At 34.0% G+C, this 21698-nt stretch overlaps 1 protein-coding gene across 1 annotated transcript in view; it reads right to left on the bottom strand.

Annotated features, from left to right (window-relative positions):
- The window catches only part of LOC141447022 (death-associated protein kinase related-like), a 219536-nt gene extending 204216 nt beyond the window's left edge, over window positions 1-15320 (bottom strand). Inside the window, exon 1 of the mRNA XM_074114164.1 lies at window positions 14609-15320. Within this exon, the coding sequence (XP_073970265.1) occupies window positions 14609-14733 (125 nt within the window). The 5' untranslated portion in view covers window positions 14734-15320. The remainder of the gene's footprint in view (window positions 1-14608) is intronic.
- Between the last annotated feature and the right edge of the window lie 6378 nt (window positions 15321-21698).

Genomic DNA, 21698 nt, shown 5'->3' with positions numbered 1-21698 from the left:
TACTGGAAGGGTTAGCCTAATACTATCTAATACGAGGTGTGGGCCATTAAATAACGAGACTATTGCTGTAAAACATTTTATTTTAAATTTGTACATATTTAGTTATTATCACCTTTAATATACACCCGTCCCCTATCCCTAAAACGCTCCATGCAAATTTACCATTGTTCGAAACAGTGGTGGAAGTCTTTTTCTGTCAGCTCCTGCATGATGCGTGCCGCTTTTTCTTTCGCAGCTTCAACAAAATCATTTTCCTTTTAATGCAGATTTGATTTTGGGGAACAGATGGAAGTCACATCAGGGCCAGGGTCAGGCGAATAAGGCGGATGGCCTATAACTGGGATGAAACGTCTTGGCAGACAATGCTGTGTGACCCGGCGCGTTGTCTTGATGGAGAACCCCGTGACTTGGTTCTTCCGCAAATCGGATCGTTTTTCCCTTATTCTTTCACGGTAGTTGAACAAGCATCTCACAATAGTAATGTTGAATAATTATAATCGATATTTTCATCCGTTTTGGACGTAGAAGGGCGACCCGGGCGGTCATCGTCTCCGACGTCTTAACGGCCATCACGGAAACGCTTGAACCACTCAAAAAACTCGCGCACGTGATTAACATTCATAGCCATAAACTTCTTTTAATAAAAGATAAGTTTCAGTAGCGGTTTTACCAAGTATCATGTGAAATTTCACGAGACAATTCGTTGCTCTACTACAATGTGCAGTATCATCTTTTCGGCAAAAAGAAACTAACACCTCTTACCCAAACAACGGTTCCAGTCAGACAGATTTCTCTACAAACATGTGAGACGCTGCAATCGAAAGAGAAGAAGCTTTATGCTGCACAGCTGTTGGTCGTTAGGATTTGGCACATGCATAGTTCTTCTGTAGCAGCATCAGTCTCGTTATTTAATAGCCACACCTCGTACTGCACTATCTAATATTAGATAATACACGCTTCAAGCAAGTGTGATAAGAGCAAAAGTTGAGCGCAAAAATGAAGCAGTTGTCCACTAACAATCCTCCGAGATATTTACAAGAACTGAGCAATGAGAAATATGCAGGCGATAGGTTGTAAATGAGATGAATGTATTTAAAAGTAGAGTTGTTGGAGATGAGAGTAATTAGTAGAATAATTGCACGAAAATTTAACTGTGGGAGAAAAGGCAAGAGATATTTTACGTATTGACCAAAAATCAGATCACTTTCATTCTATCAGTAGCTAGTTCCCTTGGTCACCGACGTTTGTTTAAAGAAGTAAATAACAAATTTCAATTACAGAACATAAATTACATAAAGAGCAATTACTACACTTTCCAAGCGTAGAAAAAGAGAAACAGAATTTCCCAACGTAATCAAATACCACCGATGATCTAAGCATCTGAATCCAACCGGATTAAAAAATTGTTGGATAATAATCGACATGATCTTAAGCGTGGTTATTACATTAAAGCGCATAAAATGGTAAAACGATTAGGTTAACTGAATTAACGATGTTCAGCACAGAAATTGTTACGTCAGAACTCATAGTTTTGTTGCAGAACAATGATTACTGCAATTCCATTGCTGCAATGGGTAATTTGCTAAATAAGAGTTTTGATTCAATGCAATTTAAGATATATTAATAATTTTCGCTAATTTATAACACAACATTATTGCTGAAGTCGTAATTGCATTTTATTTTTAGGTAAAAGAAATTTAAACAGGACAGCTGTCGATCCCATAAAGCGATGTTATTCCATAGCTGTTCCTTAACCCTATAGTGCATCGTGTTGCATATCTGCTACATAATCTTTAGCTTTGTGCCGGAGAACTCTCTTGGATTTCATTTGAATTAAAATATGATGAATATATGCCACAACATGTCTAGTGTCAGTTTATAAAAGGTTTATGTCGGTTCTAGAAAGTAATGAGCTAATATAAAGCCAGTAAGTGAAAAATAGTCAACACGACCGTAGACTGTGGTAAAGACCGCGCAGAAATTACCGTTCTTGTGCCTATTTTATTGAAAATTAACATTTTTAAAAATTTTACGTGCATGGGAAAGTTAGTATTTATCTATTATTACTTTATAAATTTGATAACAATTTTTGCTTAGACCAAAAATTGAAAATAATTAGTGTTGCATATATGCAACATCATGTTATGAGATAATATGTCTTCTAACTTTGTACACTGATGTCTGATAATATCAATTCCGTAATTTTGCTGGAAGTTAGTACTATATTAGTACATCTTCTGTCCACAATTTATAGCATAGAACCGAAAGATAAAATTAGACGATTTGACAGGCTAAGCAAGGAAGTTGATTGCCCGAACGTAATATATGCAAAAAGAGTACAGAAAGGAACTTGGTGAGACCTTGTGTAAAATAGGCAGATCCATGGCGCCTAAAAGAGGAAGGCCATCTCCTTCACTAGACGATACTTTGAGGAGAAAAAATTCTGCATCAGCGAGACCACCAGCTAGCGTCAGAAAAGATGGATTAGACCATTGGCCCTTATGGGATGTGAAACGAAATATATGTAAATTAATTGGTTGCACGGGTTATTCTTATTCAAAGTGCAAGAAATGCAATTTAAATTTTTGTTTCAACAAAGACAAAAACTGTTTTTATAATTATCATAACCAATAAACTTTTTTCCCCATAAATTTTACATTTGATAATCCCATCCTCATTTTACAACAAAATCAATTTTTTAACATGATGTTGCATATATGATACATAACATAAATTTCACTTTCCTGAAAATTACAAGCGACTAATATTTTTTCGCTGTTTCATATCAAAATATAATTTAAAAAAAAATAAATTTGAAAGAAATAAAAAAATCATGCATTAGAGGGTTAAACTGGACAAGGAATATCAAAAACTACTGCGCACTTTATAGCACGTATTAGCTCTCCCGCTCCCGCCAAAAAGGTAGTTGGGGCTCGGCGGCCCAATAGAGTAACTTTCTATCGTAATTGTATAATAATCTATCCACCTACTTGGCTGCCTTATCCTCCTCCCATATCGTAGAGACTACCGTTAAACTAAATTAATATTCGCCATTTATTTTCATAGTTTTTGCGCAACTCATAAATGATTTACGCGTAGGATTATTATTTTTTTGTTTTGTTTTGTTTTTTAAATTACCGACTTTTAACGTTTCACATTTGCTTGTACTTCTGGTATAAAATTGATTGTTCACTTTAAATTGCTTTTGTTTTGACGCTGCTACCTATATAATCAAAAACTGCTATTTCCTCATTGGATTTGGACTCTATATCTAATCTATCTAATTTTGTGCTACACTCGGAAACAAAAACATTTTTAAATAACATTTCTGATGTAGCATTTTTGAAGGTCCTTGAAATGATTGAACTTTAGATTCACTTATTGTGCTTTTTGTAAGTTTTAGTAAAAATAAATAAAATAAAACATTGAATAAATACGAAGAATTTGGAAATTATAATTATATTCGACCAATACTCCTGCGTACAGCCCCAGCTGGTCTCACACGTGTGCTACCAATTACAATAAAGTACAGACAATACACAATAAATGCCTGAGATTGATTGGTTCATTTCCCAGATGGACGCCCAAATTCACGCGGTCCACTACTGTTTATTGTCTTCTAGAAAAATTTGTCACTACGTGTTACAATAGTCTAATGCCCTAATATAAGTTCTCCTGGCCATAAAAAATACAAACATAAGCGCTTTAAGCAATTTTTTTGTCGTAAATCCTGTATCAAGCTAAGGTTTTTTATTTTTTCCCCCTTAATATGGAACTTTGGGGCTCAGCCACAGCTACAAAATATCTACAGAATCTAGATCCTTGCAAAATATAAAAAACTAACCCTCTATCGCACCACTAAACGCTCCTTTACTTTGTTTCTAACTCTTATCTTGTACTAAGATTTCCTTAATTCCTGGATGTTACTGAAGTTGCAGCTACAAACTAGAAAACGTTAAGATAAATTACCGGATGAAATACTTCCACAAATACGTAGACAACAAAATGGTAATCAGATTAAGTGAGTGATGATAGATCAAGATTTCTGTTAGTGCCACTTCTATCGGCCATCATGGATACTGTTAGTAGGTTGCATTCCTTTCTGTAGTATGACCATGAAATCGGCGAACAACGCACGTAACGTTCCAGGAAATATCTCCTCTCCTCAGAGTGGAGTGTAGCCTCTACGTCAGATAAAAACTAATTCAGGTCAACAGACGGTTAGGTTATCTTGTAATTTCTGTTTCAAATTAAGAAAACTGAAGGAAGGGATCAGCTGAAGGAAAGAGACAGCTTCAGGGATTAGCTGAGTGGTTAGCTGGAGGAAAGTGGCAGCTTCAGGGATTATCTGAGTGGTTAGCTGGAGGAAAGTGGCAGCTTCAGGGATTAGCTGAGTGGTTAGCTGAAGGAAAGAGACAGCTTCAGAGATTATCTGAGTGGTTAGCTGGAGGAAAGTGGCAGCTTCAGGGATTAGCTGAGTGGTTAGCTGGAGGAAAGTGGCAGCTTCAGGGATTAGCTGAGTGGTTAGCTGGAGGAAAGTGGCAGCTTCAGGGATTAGCTGAGTGGTTAGCTGGAGGAAAGTGGCAGCTTCAGGGATTAGCTGAGTGGTTAGCTGGAGGAAAGTGGCAGCTTCAGGGATTAGCTGAGTGGTTAGCTGGAGGAAAGTGGCAGCTTCAGGGATTATCTGAGTGGTTAGCTGGAGGAAAGTGGCAGCTTCAGGGATTAGCTGAGTGGTTAGCTGGAGGAAAGAGACAGCTTCAGGGATTAGCTGAGTGGTTAGCTGGAGGAAAGTGGCAGCTTCAGGGATTATCTGAGTGGTTAGCTGGAGGAAAGTGGCAGCTTCAGGGATTAGCTGAGTGGTTAGCTGGAGGAAAGTGGCAGCTTCAGGGATTAGCTGAGTGGTTAGCTGGAGGAAAGTGGCAGCTTCAGGGATTAGCTGAGTGGTTAGCTGTAGGAAAGAGACAGGTTCAGAGATCAATATTTGAAAGGACTGAGAAGAAGCCATACAAATTGTAAATCCTCCAAATAAATATGTAGGAGTATCCTATCCTACCAATTTTATGATTTCTAATAATTAGAAACCTCCTTAATAATAAACGATCTTTTATTGCTAATATTCCATCCGCCAATTAACGATTACATTAAAAGCCACAGTTGCAAAAGAGAAAAATAAAATTAAAATGTATTATAACAAAATATTAAATAATGTCCTTGGCATATAACATAATCAGAAATAAAATACTTTTAACTGATAAGGAAAAAAAAAAAAAAATTTAAAGTCATAAAAACGACCGCATTAAGTTCTGTAAATAAGTATATATTTCATGAAGGTTACCGCTATGATAGTATTTAGAAACAAAAGAAACAGGACTATAGTATATCTCGCGGAAAATAAATACAAAATTTTGTCTTAAAATAGCTTCTTTTTTTTCTCTCAAAAAAATGAAATGTGACATTTAATTTAAATTAATACCAGGAATTAGATCCGACTAAAAATAAAATTAAAAATAATTTTGAAATGTCATCGAAGCAAATATTTAAGCTCAAAAGAAAGAGGCAAATAATTTTTACACCCAACGAATGAATTATTTACATAAAAAAAAAAAGTTCAAATTCTTCGGCTGAAAACAATCAAATTGTAAATATAAAATTCGTGTTCAATATTTTTATATTTTGGCTACCTATAACGGAATGGCGGCTATAAAGTTTGTATTAGAGGCTACGAGGGTCGTTTGAAAAGTCCGTGCAAAGTCAGAGAGATAGCACCACTGGCGCGTATCGAGGTTATGTTTAGTTAGTAGCATCTCTTGGAAGAACACACACCAAGTTTCAGCCAGATCGGTCTATTTCTTTGTGTTTGGCATTCGTTTGAATCGAGGAAGTCGAGTGATTTTCAAAAAATGGACGAAAAAGAATTTCATATATTGATTAAACACTACTTTATGAAAGGCAAAACGCCTCAGGAGACTAAAGAGAAGCTTGATAAACATTATGGTGACTCTGCACCTTCGATTAGAACAGTTTATAAGTGGTTTCAAAATTTTCGGAGTGGCCATATGGGCACAAGTGACGCTGAACGTTCTGGACGCCCTGTTGAGGTTACTACTCCAGAAATCATTGATAAAATCCATGATATGGTGATGGATGACAGAAGAGTGAAGGTGCGTGAGATTGCTAGTGCTGTGGGCATCTCGAATGAACGGGTACATAATATTTTGCATCAACATTTGGATATGACAAAGCTATCCGCAAGATGGGTGCCGCGATTGCTCACGCTTGACCAAAAACGAAATCGTGTGAAGTGTTGCAAGGACGGTTTGCAGCTGTTCCAGAAGAATCCGCAGGACTTTAAGCGTCGTTTCGTCACTGTGGATGAAACATGGATACATCACTACACTCCTGAGACCAAAGAACAATCTAAACAATGGGTTACCAAGGGGGAATCTGCGCCAAAAAAGGCGAAGACCGTTCCTTCGGCCGGAAAGATTATGGCGACTGTCTTTTGGGATTCGCAAGGAATAATCCTCATCGACTATCTGGAAAAGGGTAAAACTATTACAGGTGCATATTATTCATCGTTATTGGACCGTTTGAAAACCGAGCTGCAAGAAAAACGCCCACGATTGGCCCACAAAAAAGTCCTTTTCCATCACGACAACGCACCAACTCACACCTCAGCAGTTGTGGTCGCAAAATTAATGGAAATAGGGTTCCAACTCGTTTCACATCCCCCCTATTCTCCAGACTTGGCTCCCTCGGACTACTATTTGTTCCCCAATATGAAGAAATGGCTGGCGGGAAAAAGATTTTATTCAAACGAGGAGGTGATTGCAGAAACGAATGGCTATTTTTCAGACTTGGACAAATCCTATTATTCGGAAGGGATCAACAAACTAGAGCAGCGTTGGACGAAGTGTATAAGCCTAAAAGGAGACTATGTTGAAAAATAAAAAAAGGTTTACCCCAAAAAATTAAGTAGTTTTTATTTTTGCACGGACTTTTCAAACGACCCTCGTACAATAAACCGTACAATGATAAAAGTAAAGAGAATTTATTACTAATATAGGCGCCACGGTAGCCGAGCGGTTAAGAGGCGAGACCTGCAAAGCTAATATGGATTGTGGTACTGGGTTCGATTCCCGGTCTTTATCTTGGATTTTATTTAATAGTTAATAAAAGAAATTTACAGTAAAGTATGTTTGCTAGTCGCCTCTGTCCACTGTCACCTAATTGGTAGTTGTAATATTAGTAGCAATGTATAATTACATTATAAGCTTCATTACATAGTATAAAGGAAACTTTAGGATGCGAAGGAGAGAGCATGCAAGAGAAAATATGGAAAAACTTGCAGCTGGAGTAGAAGGATATGTTTGATTCTTTTGGATCTGAAGGATGTCGCGATAGTCGTGGGTTAGGATGAGAATCTAGAGTTGGAAATGAGTTTCAGCTGAGTGTACAGAGATAATGGATAGCTAGCTCTTCGGTAGTGAGTTGATTTTAATTCATCGAGGAGTTTTTGCCGAAAGGTTGACAGCAATTTGCTCTGTGTTATCCTGGGAGTTTCTTGGATTATTACTACAACAGGTCAGGCGTTGAGTGACATCAGCCAGATGACCACTTTGTAGAGGAGTTTGTTCTATACTGTCCATCTTCGTGTCTCGTTAGAGTAAAGGGAAATAGTAGTCATTGTAGTCAGTTTACCGGAGTTCACTTTGTTGCCTAAAGATAAGTCAAGATATTTGACGTGGTTAGACCACAGGATCAGAGTAAAGTATGTAGTTAAATAGTAACGCCTATTTTTCCAGGCCGGCTTTACGTCCAACTACCAAATTAGGTGCCGTGGACGGAGGTGATTAGCAAACATATTTTACTATAAAGTTCTCATATTAAACATTAAATAAAATCCAAGGCGTCTAGACTGGGAATGGATCCCAGTACCAAAATACATATTAGCTCTACAGGTCTTGCCTTTAACCGCTCGGCTATCGTGGCGCTTATGTCGTCAAATATATGAATGGTATAACTAACAAGCTTCAACTGTAAATGAGCTAAAAATTCTACTCATTCGAAATCTAGGTCTTTTCCCCATTCAATCTTTCATTCATAGCTTCGTCATTTTTAATAAAAGATTTAATTTGCAACCCTTCTTTCAGCTAATATTTTTAAGAAGCAACAGCATTGCCTTTAGCTCGGAAAATTTAAATTTAAGTCCCATGTTTGCGAAATAACCTTGTTTGGTTAATTTTAAATTAGGAACATAAAAAAAGCTAAACATTATTTTAAGCTCAAGGTAAATGCTACCAGACAATCGGTCTGAAAAGGGATGGTTAATTTAACTAATTAAATATAATGGAGACTCTCTAAATCTTTGAAAGATTTATATCCAAAAAGAGAGTAAATACTTTATTAATAAACGTATAATCAATTTTTAAAAAAATGAAATAATTTCAAAAATTCGTATTAAAAATTGAATTTTATATCAGCTACAAAATTTTGTACAAGATCTTTTTTTAAAAAAATTAAAACTCCAACCACTTGCCAAGCAAGTCTCATTTGGAAAAAAAATAAGTACTTTAAGAAATAAAGGCAAGTATTTCCAGTTATTCTCGTTTTACAGCCTTAAAGTATTACTTCTGCAAGATTTTGTTTCCCCCTTAAATAATAAAAATATCAGGCAATAAAAATGAGTTTATCATGTCACTGAATTATTTATTTCTAATGAAACGAGATGAACTGCGGCGAATTTTCGGCCTAGTACGCGTGGGACAGGAATGGAGAAATCACGGACGAATCAGGAGCTGTAGGTAATGTTTAAAATAAATTAGATGTGGTTAAATTCATGAAATTGGGCTAGACTTCAGTGGGCTGGGCATGTGGTTAGAATGAGGGACGAGGGACATCCCAAAGAAGGTGACGGATGAGCACCTCCATGGAGTTAGCGAGATATGGGAGGCCGAAGCTGCGCTGGGCAGACGGCGTTGCAAAGTCGTTGTTGAATATCGCCAACTGGAGAGCGCCAGCAAAGAGTAGAACTGACTGGCGCCGGAAACTGGTTGAGGAGGCCAAGACTCAACAATGAGTTGTAGCGCCATTGGATTGATTGGATTGAAACGAGATAAAGCGTCAAGACAACAGAACTTTAAACATGATCTGCAGAAGTATTGTGGGCGTCATGAGAAAGTGTTCAGGTTATTTGCAGGAAGTGCGCCGTGAATCTGTGAAGAAATTAGCCAGCCTCCTGTCACCGGAACGTAACCATTAAATTAGACTCAGAGGGTGGCTAGCTGGGCCAGAGGCTACAGTCAAAAGAGGCTATTAGGTGGAAAACTCTATCCTATTAGATTTTTCTCACTTTGGCATTGATCTCCTGAAGACCACATATCCCCCAACAACAGGGATGGCGAACCTTTTTGAGACGTGGATCAAATTTTGTTCATTTTTTTTTTTAGTACTAGCTCTTGGGTCACTAATGCCCATTTGCACAAGAGTTAAGTTTAAAAATTTTAAACTGAATATTTTCAAAACTAAACATCTTTAAAATTCAGTTGGCTTAACGGGTAAAACGGGACGAAACAAGTGCTATGGAAGTCTCTTTTTTACATACACAACTGAACAAAACCTTACAAAAGTGTGTTTTATCTAAAGAAAAATCTAAATATGGTTATTTGCTTTGGGTTGTCGATTTTTTTTAACAAACAAAATATGAGTAAAATTATACATTTTATTTGATATTTTGTAAACACTTTTGCTTTATTTCAAATACTACAAAAGCATTTGTCGTCATTTGCGTTTTAGAACTGTAATGATCAAACTAAAGGTTATAGATAGCATTTAAATTGCTTTTGTGTCAATGCGTGACTGAAAAAAATACAGATAAAATATAAATTATCCACCTCAATTAGAAAATCTAAATCAACCAGCGTAAACAAACCAATGGTTGCCAAGCAATTGTGAGTCAGTGTTTGACCCGCGGGCCAGAGGTTCGCCATCATAATGTGACAGAATAAAAGAGTCCGTTACTTACTCATTCTGTCCTTATCTGAGAAAAGACTCTTTGCTTCTGCGCCAATCATGCCAATAAATGCCCAACAAGGGCCTTCAGTGGCTGTTGAAACCGGCCATTACGAGGTGTTACGCCATTTTGCCTTGATAAGCAAAGGCTAATTGAAAGAATTACAAGCCTTAAGGCCATAGGCTTGGCCTTAAGTTACTAGAATTCCACTGAAAAAGCTCAAAGAGTTGAGCTCTCACTCGTGTTCTTCTATTCACCGGACACGAAGTCAGTTGGACGACAATGAATTTAGAGCTACATCTGTTGATTCCATCTACAGATAGCATACATGTTTACTGTACCACTGACCAGTTTCGGAAGTAGATAATTCAGTTTAGTGTAGAGATATCTACGTTTCCATCACTCAACTTACTGAGCGAACGATATTATCTAGGGCTCGCCAAATTTTCTTTGAGTTACACAATAGACAAAGAGGCAAATTTATAAAAACCACCTCTTTTTTGGGGGGGAGGAGGGACTCTGGAGTTCGCAAAACAAATATTTCCCTTTATCTAGTTTACCTAGTGAAAGTAGAAATAATTGTAATTTATTAAACCAATTTTGGTGCAAACCCCCCACAATTTATTATTATTTTTACGTAATAAGTTTATAATTTCAAAGTTTCATGAGAGGATATAGTAAATTATATATCCAAATTACGTTACTCCTACCATAATAATGAACTAAATAAATAAATAAGGAAGTAGGAACTGATTCAGCGGAAACTACTATTATCAAAATGCAATTGTTGATATTAAAAAAAAATAAAATAAACCATTTCCTATAGCTTACTGCTATCTTTTGCGCAAATAAATAAACATAAAATGTAATAGTATGGGAAAATAACAATTAAAATAAAGATTTGACGAAGTAAGAATATAATAGGAGGTAATTTTAGTAAGTGATTAAAGAATAACCGAGATAACCTTGGAGACAAAAAAGAATGCATTACAGATGTTATTTTCTTTTATCTCGGTTTTTGGCTGCAAGAAGAAACAAGATAGTTCCTGGTGCATAGAGAAGAAGGTTGAAGAATAAGGATCGAAGTAATTTGATTTCTGATAAAAAAAAAAAAAGGATATTAAGAGTCTATCACCTGCACTTTAATGTTAATTAGAAACAGAGAAATAAAACAAAAAATTACAGTTATAATTATTATTTAAAGGTCTGACAAATTAAGATATACCATAATTAGACACGTCCCAGGCTTCTATTGTTACAACACTTAGTGTTACCTCCAAACACGGAAGCAATTTATTTAGAATTGCAGAGCTAAACATGAGCCCTCTCTAGAAGCGTCTTAGCTGTCTTGAATGGCATTTTGAAAACTATGAATTTTGTAAGCGTTCACAGCTGAAAAGCTCACTGGGTGAAGTCTTACGATTTCACGGACATAACGGGTCGTAAATTGTATAGGGCAGAGAGGGTTAAAGTTTTTGTTTAAAAAAACTTAGAGATGTTAACAATTTTAACAGTAAGAGGAGAAATGGCCAAGGAAACCAGAATGACAGTCTCCTTTGCCCTGCTACTAAGAGGAGAAGTGAACAAGTAAACCAAAATGACAGTCCTTTGCCCTACTACTAAGAGGAGAAATGAGCAAGAAAACGAGAATGGCAGTCCTTTGTCCTGCTACTAAGAGGAGAAATGAGCAAGAAAACCAAAATGACAGCCCTTTGTTCTGTTACCAAGCTTTTGAATTTCTTGATTCTGCGAGCACTACAACAGCGAATCAAGATCAATTAACAGATCAGGTCGAAATCATCTTCAAGGTGCAGTGATTATGCTTTCTAAGACCCATCATATAAAAAACACTTTAATCAAAAAAGACATTTTAAATAGAAGCATCAGCCACATAGGGAGTCAATGGAGGTGACGAGTTTTTTGGCAGACAACTCAGAGGAAAGAGGATTTAACTTGGTTAGATAACATTAAACGAAGTACAACAGGTAGATCGTGAAGGTCATCCTGAAGTGCTTCGTAGATGAAGCCTACGCATATTTTGTTAAAAAAAAAGTTTTCACTTTATTAGTGTGAGTGACAAAGAACAGGTGGGCGCCAATACAGCGCCAGCAAAAATGATTTATGGCTACTTTCAATTTTTTAATGGCCAGCCAGCAATAAACTGTCTTTTAATTCACTGTCTGGAGCACGGTTAAGACACTTATACAATCCCACCCGTTCGCCTCATCAATTTCTAAGCCACTAATTACGAATTGCTCAGTCACGATTTAGAGGATGCATATAATTCTAGAACGGTAAAGCACGTGTGAGAGGGGAAAAATTAGGTTTTGAAAGAATAGAACATGAACAGGTGGTCTGACAAATTTTTAGATTAGATAAGTAGGATAAACTTTAGTCTAAAATTGGTTTTTAGTTTTCATTATTTTACCTGAAAAGCTTCAATTTTAGAGCGGAAAAACAATATGTGGCAGAGAAGTAAATAAACTAAATCGACTGGTGGGAAAGAAAGCCTTTTTTAAAAAAACCAAACACAAAAAGGGGAGCAGCCACAATCAGGTACACTTTTGGCAGTTGGATCTGGGAAACAGAATCCAACCCATATTCTACAGGATCTGGGATAATCTTAACGGGATAACTAAAGATTAAATATTCGATCAAAAGTGTACATTACAATCAGAAAATTAATATCTTCCACACAACAAATACAATAGAATAGGTAATGTTAGCGTGCCGCACGAATAAAAATGAAAATATATATATATATATATATATATATATACATCTTGCATTATGAAAGAAATATATATATATATAACATTGAAAATGATTTATCACAAACATAATAAATAATATCTTCAGAAACACAAACAGTAAATAAAATCACAAACATTTTATAATATCACAAATCAAATAAATAACAAAACACAACTCAAGATGGCTGTTGCTTATAACAAAGGCTTTATTATGGTTAGAATAACTTTACTTGGACAAGGTATCGATTAAATAAACCTATAATTCTAATGTTAATTTCAAAGGCAAGAAGTCTCAAATCAAGAAAATGGGAGTGGTTATAAATTCTGGGTTTTACAAAAAAAAAAAATTAATAGCCTCTAGTCAAACTTGCTATGTAAGAAATTTGTAACTGAACATATCTTACAAGCAACTTATCTTTAAAATATTATTTTTCACGAGAAGCCACGGTAGCCGAGCGTTTAGAAACAATGCCCGCAAGGCAAAAAAAAAACTGAAAATGTATTGGGGTTTAGTGGGTTCGATTCCAGGTCTCCTAGGCTTTGGTTTTTATTTAATGGTAAATATCAGAAATTTATAGTTGAGTTCGCTTGTACACCTCCGTAAAAGGCACCTAATTTAGGTAGTTGGACGTAAAGCCCGCATGAAAAAAATAGGCATTACTTTATTTTTCATTGCATGAACAAATTCAAAATTTCATGAATGAAGTAAAAGAAAAATAATCTATTTCCTTATTTTGACAGGTTTCGAAATCTATTTATCGTCATAAATGTTTATAATTTTGTAGCTTTCTTTATATTTCCACTTGGAAAGTTTTATCACACATTACACTTGACAACTGACTTTATTCTGGTGTCAGCAAGTGTGATGATGAAACTTGGTTAATAAAACTCAATATTTACTGATAAATCAATCACTGTTGATGGATTAAGATCCGAAAGACATAATAAATAAGGAAAACATGTCAACTGAGTCAGACAAAAGCAACAATACAAATTATTTTTCTATTACTTCACTTTTAAGTGAAAAGCCTATTTAGTGTCAAAACACCATGAATTCATCAATACTATTCCAAAGGACCTTTTTACATCTATAACTGCTAAAACAATTAATTAAATCAAGAACAACTAAAATTCACTTTGAAGTAAAAATGATTTTAACAAATTTGCAAAGTAAATTCAGAACTGTAAAGCTGTTAGCCAAGGAAGTTTCACTATGCAGACAATATAAGCCCAAAAAAAGCTATTAAAACTTGTAGATTAATCTACAGACATTGACCACAAACATTCCATAAGCCAAAAAATAATTAAATATAACTGCATTCTGTTAGTTTTACTGGGTATAACCAAAGTAAGTTTGATGTAAACACGAATGCACATTATTAAAGTTAGATTTGGTTTTGAATTTTGTAAATGGAAAAAGGCAGACTAAGTTAATCACTTTTTATTTCTTAGTGATTTTAACTATTTTGAAAATATGTGACCGCCAAACCCCTTTTACAGTTAATTAAGTGGGACTACTGGTTATCCATAACCAAGGTTAACACTAATAATAGATAAATTTAAATTTTAAGTAAAATGTTTTAAATTTGGACATTACGAGGCCTGAAGCGATAAAATATAAGACTTCAGGTAAAACATGCCATGAACATTAGTAAAATCACAGGTAAGTAAAAAAAACTGCCAGTTTACAAATGGTAACCTTCTCTTGATGATTTTGACTTGAAAAGCTGGCCAAACAACTTTTACAAACCTAATTGTTTCTAATAAAAATGAAATTCTTCAAGCAAACTAATGTTTCCTTTTTAAATTTACAAAAACTGCAGTTAATATTTTAGTTTCTTACCTTGCAAAAGGAGTGTGTTCAACATCGTAGACATCAGTAATCGGCTCATACTTAATAAGTGATTTCAATGTTTCCTCGTCAATAAACAGTAGACCACTGTTGGTTTTGTTAGAAGTATTTTTCATGTTTTCAAAAATTAAAGTTTAATAAAATATACAGATATAAATAATAAAATTATTTTCCGGTTTAAGTTACTTATTAAATATGTCACTGCTAAAAAAAAAAATTATTTAGCAACTAATCCAGTACAAGCAAATCAATTATATTTAGATGATGGTACAGATGTTTTTATAGAAAAAACGACTTTTTCCAAGTGACATCTCCGGTTAAAATGAAATTAAGTTTTGCTTATGTTTACTTTTAGTATTTGACACCTGTTATACACGTGGAATTAATTAAAATATTTTTTAAACAAAAAAAAATAAATCACAGCACAAACGACACAATCACTTAACAATTTAAGTTATTAATTTTGACCGGGTTTTTCAAAATTGTTCGGTAACAAAAATTATTACTGATATCGTACGAAAAATAAACACTACGAAGCGAATGAAAACACCGACCGTTACAACAGCAATTGGAGAGCACAATGGCGGTAGAAGACCGTGCAATAACAACACTAGTGGTGTCTGGGAGAGAGGGAATTAGTAACGTTTCTTTTAGTTATTTTTATAGATGCCAGCGCTATCTTGTGACGGTTAATGTAATTAAAGTATTTTTTTAAAGAGGATTTTTACATTTTTTTTGTATTCTGAGGAAATAGTTATTTAAAAATTTAGACATGCTAGAGAAATTCAATTCTTACGTTAAATTGATTGTATTTTGTTTTATCTTAAATTAATATAATATTGCTTTATTATATAGAAGCTAATGCAGTTAATACATTGTGCAATATGCTGCATCGGATTAATTTTTTACTGTATTCCCTCGAAAGCTAAGCAAAAGAATTTACAGTTAATATATTTAATAAATATGGTTATATTTTAAATTTGAATTTGGTAATTTATCGTAAAGAAAATATATTTATTTAGTTTATTCTTAAATATCCGATAAAAGAAGGTTATTTCCATTTGGAGTTGACTTTGTCTTACATTTAACACTAGGTTTATGTTTGAGGTACAAATAATATTTTACAGGCTTTTTTTTTGCTTTAAATGTTAATTGCTTATTTATATTTATATTAGTAAAAAAAATAAGACATGTATTTGTTAGCCTGAGTACCAAATTTGGACTGCTGGAATTTAAGAAATTCCATATCAAAAGAAAGGCTTTGGCAATGCTTTCTATTCCAAAAAAGAGGCTTCATCTTAAAAATCAAAGACGAATGGATTTTCTCTTTAAGAAAGCGTGCGTGCTTTGATAAAGTTGGATTGAGTGTTAAAGCCTCACCTAAGCTATATTGCCTCAGTGTTTGAAATAGCAGGGCAAAAACTTAATCATTTTTATAGGCCTTCAACCTTCACATTTTTTTAGAGACCAGCCGAAACCAGAACCAACATCTAGTAATTTATTTGATGCCATTAACTTGTTATCTTTCAAGATAAGAAACTAACTAATTTTCTAATCGAAATTTTATTTATCTTCTCCATGTTTTGCACAAAGTATGGGTTAGTACTTCGTTAAAAGCGTCAGGATTCCCGATTAACAGTTGACTTCTTACAGGTTCACCTTAAACCATTTGGGAAAATTATGTTCGATGACCACCCATTAACCTGTCTAGTTAATTATCAGCAATACAAACGTTAATTTAATTATAATTATGCGAAATAGTACAAAAAACAGGAGCCCAGGCTTTGGCAAGTTAATTGAAAAACTGAAGACGAATGGTTGAACCATAGTCCTACAGTGGTTACCCTTTCTTTGCACCATTAGGATACGTTCACAACGGAACTGTGAGTATAGATTATAGCAGAGATGATAACTGATAGAGTAAAATATAATCGCTGATTATGTGCTCAACGGAGCTGTGATACATGCAACATGTCCGAGTAGTGAAGAAGAGTTTTTATGTTCAGCAGCAACAAAATGGTATATTTAAAAAAAAAAAAGCCCTTTAGAAAATATCATGTACATCCCATAAATAAAAAACGAAGTACTTTGGGTGAATTTCACCATTTATATAAGGAACTTAGAAATTTATCCGGATCGTTTTTTTTAATATGTGAAGATGGGTCCACCCACATTCGACTATATTTTAGAAAAAATAAGGTCAAAATTAAGAAAACGGTGGAAAAATTGTCATGGAAATCCTATAACCATAGAAGAAAAACTAGTGATTGCTCTTAGGTAAGTAATGGTTTTATTGAGAAAAAACAAATAAATACACATGAAAATAAATGTAAGCACGATTTAAAAAACAAAATATTGTTTAAAAATAAATAATAAAATAATAACAAAAAATAATGCCGTTTTTCACCAAAGGTCTTGAAAAACAGAGGTATTTTGAACTGCAGTCAAATTTGAAGCTCCGATACTGGAGTTCAGCTAGCAGAAAAATAAAATATTTAATTCTATCATCTTTGCTCGTTTATACCAGCGCGTATGAGTCACTAGTCGCAGCTGCGTTGTGCACGTTCACATTCGAATGTATTATGTTTTTCTTTAAGCGCTGATGCATCACTCCTATCATCTATGCTCACAGCTCCGTTGTAAACGTACCCTTAGAAATAATAAAAAAGCCAACGAAAGATCCAGCTGAATCTATAGTCTTCGAGTACTTAAGAAGAATAAAAATACAAAAACAAAAAACTATGTCCAGATAGCAAGCTCTCTGGAAATTAATGGAACGCTTGGAGCTGTAAGGATTTCTCGTGCCCCTAACAAGATGTTTATTAATGTTCCAATACCAACTCTTAACGAGTCATGATTTCTAATATAATAACAGTCATATTTCCATCTTATTAGTATTGAACAAACCTCGATTTTTCCTGTTTTTGAAGAGATAGATTTGAGGGGTAGCCACCTCTAAGTGTATAGCGATGATAATAATAATAGTTTTAGTTCTGAACCAGCTTCATGACACAAAGTTTTTTATCTAGGCTAAATTACGTTAAACAGATAACCAATGATGAAACATAATAAAAACATACACTGTTATGATCATGTTTTAATGTTGAAATAATAATTCAACCTGTACAAGAATTACCTTTCACAGAATCAACCAACATCCCAACGTTTTACTCAATATGAAGATTACTTTACTAGATACGAGAAACAAAACAATGAATATTACAAGAATTACCGATATCCAATGATAAATTGAATAAAAAATGTTCTAAGAGATAATTGTTATAAAATAAAAAATTATGTAACTCATGAATACACCACTTCAGGTCAAACTTAAGAAGGCCAACTAAAAGCCATTGAGTTGTAGTTGATAAATACACCGCTAGAAAGCGCGCGCTGTACTTTTGACGAGCTAAAAGAAAACTAACGGTTATTCTCAAATGCAGCCTGCTAACTTATTATTAGCAGAGTAAATATAAAAATTATTATTTTAAAAATATTATTATTATTATTACCATTTCACAATCTATATTTTACTTCATAATTTACTACTTCGAACTTGAGTTTTCACTTAAAAAATCAGGCAAGAGGTCCTTCGCAGGAATCTCCAACTTTATATTAAGTTTGTATCGAGAAAAACCCTCCGGGAAATTTATAAATATCCAACTAACCACTTTCTTTCTTACTGGGAATTTCAGCAGTTAATTTAGTTATACATAATAATATTACATAAGTTCAAATTCGTCCGTCAAGAGTATTAATGTACTGTATAGAAATTGCTTGCTACAGAAAGTTCTCGAATTATTGCCTAAAGCAATAATTATGGAAAAATAATGGTCTATATTTTGAGAAGTAACATGAATGTAATTAAGGAATTGTAAAATAGTAAGGTGGAAAAAAATTACATACTTTTGTAGTTCACCAATAAAAAGAAGTATCATATAAATTAAAACAAAAATGGAACTCTCGAGTTATGACAACCTGCAAGAAAGAAATTATTTGGCTAAATATCTACAATTACCTTAAAATTAATATTAAAAAATAAAATAAAAAGTTAAACGCCCAAAAAAAGAAGAAAAAAGTTGAACTAAATGGGCATTCATGCAAAAATAGAAATACCAATTATTTAACCATTTTATTTCTATTATATTTTGTGTAAAGGTTTTTGAAAGGAAAAAAAATAGAACTTAATTATTAACATAGCTATTAATTGAATACCCATAATAAGGACTTCAACTCTCCGATCTTACAGCAGAGAAATGCGGAACAATGCTTTGCCCAACCTCTTGTGTTTATTAAGTCCGTTAAAATGAAATTAAATTAGAGTCCATGGTAAAATTACAAGTTTATTGTAAAATAATGTTCTTGTTTAATTGGCATTTATGTTATAAATCTTGTATATAACTTTTAATTAAGATGTATCTTAATTAAATTTAGAAGTTCAGCAACCAATCTTGAATAGAAAGGTAATGAATGATTTTTGATAAATATTTGTAACTTCTTTCGGCCATCTTGCTGTTAAAACTAAATAACTAAATAAAGGAACTACACAAATAACTGCTGCTTTTTCTGTGTCTCTCAATTTTTTTGAATAAAGAATGTAATACCTAAAATCAATTTTGAACTGTTAAAAAAAAATTCCTATTATGTCCAAGAAGCTCCACAAAATATGTGTAAACAATTAACTATTTCTGCATTTAAGGAAATGAAGTTATTCTTGAATATTTATTATACGAATTTAACTAAACATTATTCAGTACATAAATTTCAGCGTTCTTGTTTCTGAAAATAAGGATGGAAATGCATTTAGAATCCTTCGCTTATTCATGTCTAATTAAATTAATTATTTATAATCATCCACAAATTCTTGATGGACTATTAAAGGAAGACTATATAAGGGCATTCCCCGTTTATACTCATTCAAACACATTTAATAACCAGTTTAAAGGTGTGGCATGATTTTCTGTAAAAATGATCTAAACAGCAATGCTCATCAAGTTAAATAAATATTTAAATCTAATACAGATGTTGGAACTTCAAAAATGCTGGCCATGTTGTAAGAGCGCATACATCTCGTACTAAATAATCTTCTTCTTCTTTGTCTTCGCTCTTATGCCTTTCAGCGTCGAGTTTTAGGCCTTTAACCAACGGATGTACTCTTCCCTGTTGTTTGCCAATTTTCGGGTAGAAGACCTAGTCTGACCTCGCTTTAGTGCCAATCACCCGATGTACTCCAAATAGCCCAATCTTGGTCTGCAGCCTTCAGATTTGGCCTCCATCAAGCACCTAATCTTCTCCTCACCGTTTCTCCTGCAGACATGGCCAAACCACCCCAACTGCCGATTCCTCCAACTTGGTTACGAAGGGTTGTACCTCTAAGCTGCACCTTTATTGTTTCATTTCTAATTTTATCTCGCTTAGTTTTCTTTTTGACCCGCCGGAGAAATCTCATTTCGTCAGCCGTAACCTGGCTTGCATGCTTATCCAGCATAGTCCACGATTCTGCCCCATATGAAGAAGAGGTAAGTAGACGGTCTTGAAGACGGTCATTTTCACTTTTTTGCTTATCTCTCTTTTACCGACCACAGTATTCCTGATCAGACCGTAGGCATTATTGGCCATAGTAATTATATGATTCGTAAAATAAAAGTCACAGTGTTATTATTTTTCAATAAATCACCAGCTAGACTTCGATTGCTAACCAATCTTTCTTAATTCCCTTGTAAAACCAGTTGTGCAAAAGCAATACAAAGAAGACTAATTGCAGTTATTTCCACTTAGAAAACATCTTTTGCAAATGTAAAGGCTTTTCAAGCGATGATGATTCAAAATTGGCAGCTGTCCTCAAAACAAAATGCAATAAAAGCAGAATATATAATGATAATAGTACAAAATGTTTATTCATTAAACAAATTAAAGCATTATGCATCGAAATTAATTGAATATAAGAAAAATAATTTTAAAAACATGTAATGCATTCCAGAACTAAAAACAAATAGATTCTTCATTTACGAATTCAGAAAGTTATTACCAAAATTGTAAACTAAATAAATAGTAAATTTAATAAATAAAACAAAATGGCACAAAGAATATTTTTACATTTAAAAGATACAATTTACTATTCGAATGAAATATTTCTAAAAAATTTAGATTTTATGCGAGATAATTGACGATAGTAACTCCTACTACACAAGATAAATTGTTCTCATCAGACATTAAAGGCCAGATCCAACACCTAAATATGCTACCTCTAGTCCTTAACTCATTCATCATTCAAAATACATTACTCATAACGCCACTGCTACAGTTCTAGCAATTTATGTTTTATTCACATTGTCCAAATAAAAAAGAAGCACTACCTTAAAAGGTAGAACTGATATGAATTTATATTTCTCATAAAATTGTTTATTTTTGAGTCATAAAATTAAGAACAGTATTGCTTTTTTTAAATGAAAACTTTAAACAACCTGAGATAAGAATATCTTGCGCAGTTTCCATCTATTATGCCATAAAACCTGATCATTGATATTTATTATAGACTTACAGGCAGTGGCACTTATTTAACAGTAGATATACATTTTTTAGTTTGTGCATTCTAACACTGGTCTGGTTTTGGGACTTTAGAGGCGGAAGTTACCCTTTAATCACACTAACTAGGCTTCAATTTCCAATTTTTCTCATTGTATTTGCATTTCTACCTTCGAATAACATCGACCCTGCTTGTACATTCTAACACTGGTCCGCTTTTGAGACATTAGGGACGGAAGTTACCCTTTAATCACACTAACTAGGCTTCAATTTCCAATTTTTCAGATTGTATTTGCATTTCTACCTTCGAATAAGATCGACCCTCTTTGTACATTTTAACACTGGTCTGCTTTTGAGACATTAGGGACGGAAGTTACCTTTTAATCACACTAACTAGGCTTCGATTTCCACTTTTACTCATTGTATTTGCACTTCTACCATCAAATAAGGGCGACCCTGTTTGTACATTTTAACACTGGTCTGCTTTTGAGACATTAGGGACGGAAGTTACCTTTTAATCACACTAAATAGGCTTCAATTTCCACTTTTTACCATT

The sequence above is a fragment of the Rhodnius prolixus genome, unplaced genomic scaffold (assembly GCF_049639745.1).
Source record: "Rhodnius prolixus isolate KJV_2025 unplaced genomic scaffold, Rpr scaffold_7, whole genome shotgun sequence".
In the NCBI taxonomy this organism is placed as follows: Eukaryota; Metazoa; Arthropoda; class Insecta; order Hemiptera; family Reduviidae; genus Rhodnius; species Rhodnius prolixus.
The sequence above is the reverse complement of the archived record's forward strand: the minus strand, read 5'-3'. Positions and strand labels throughout refer to the sequence as shown.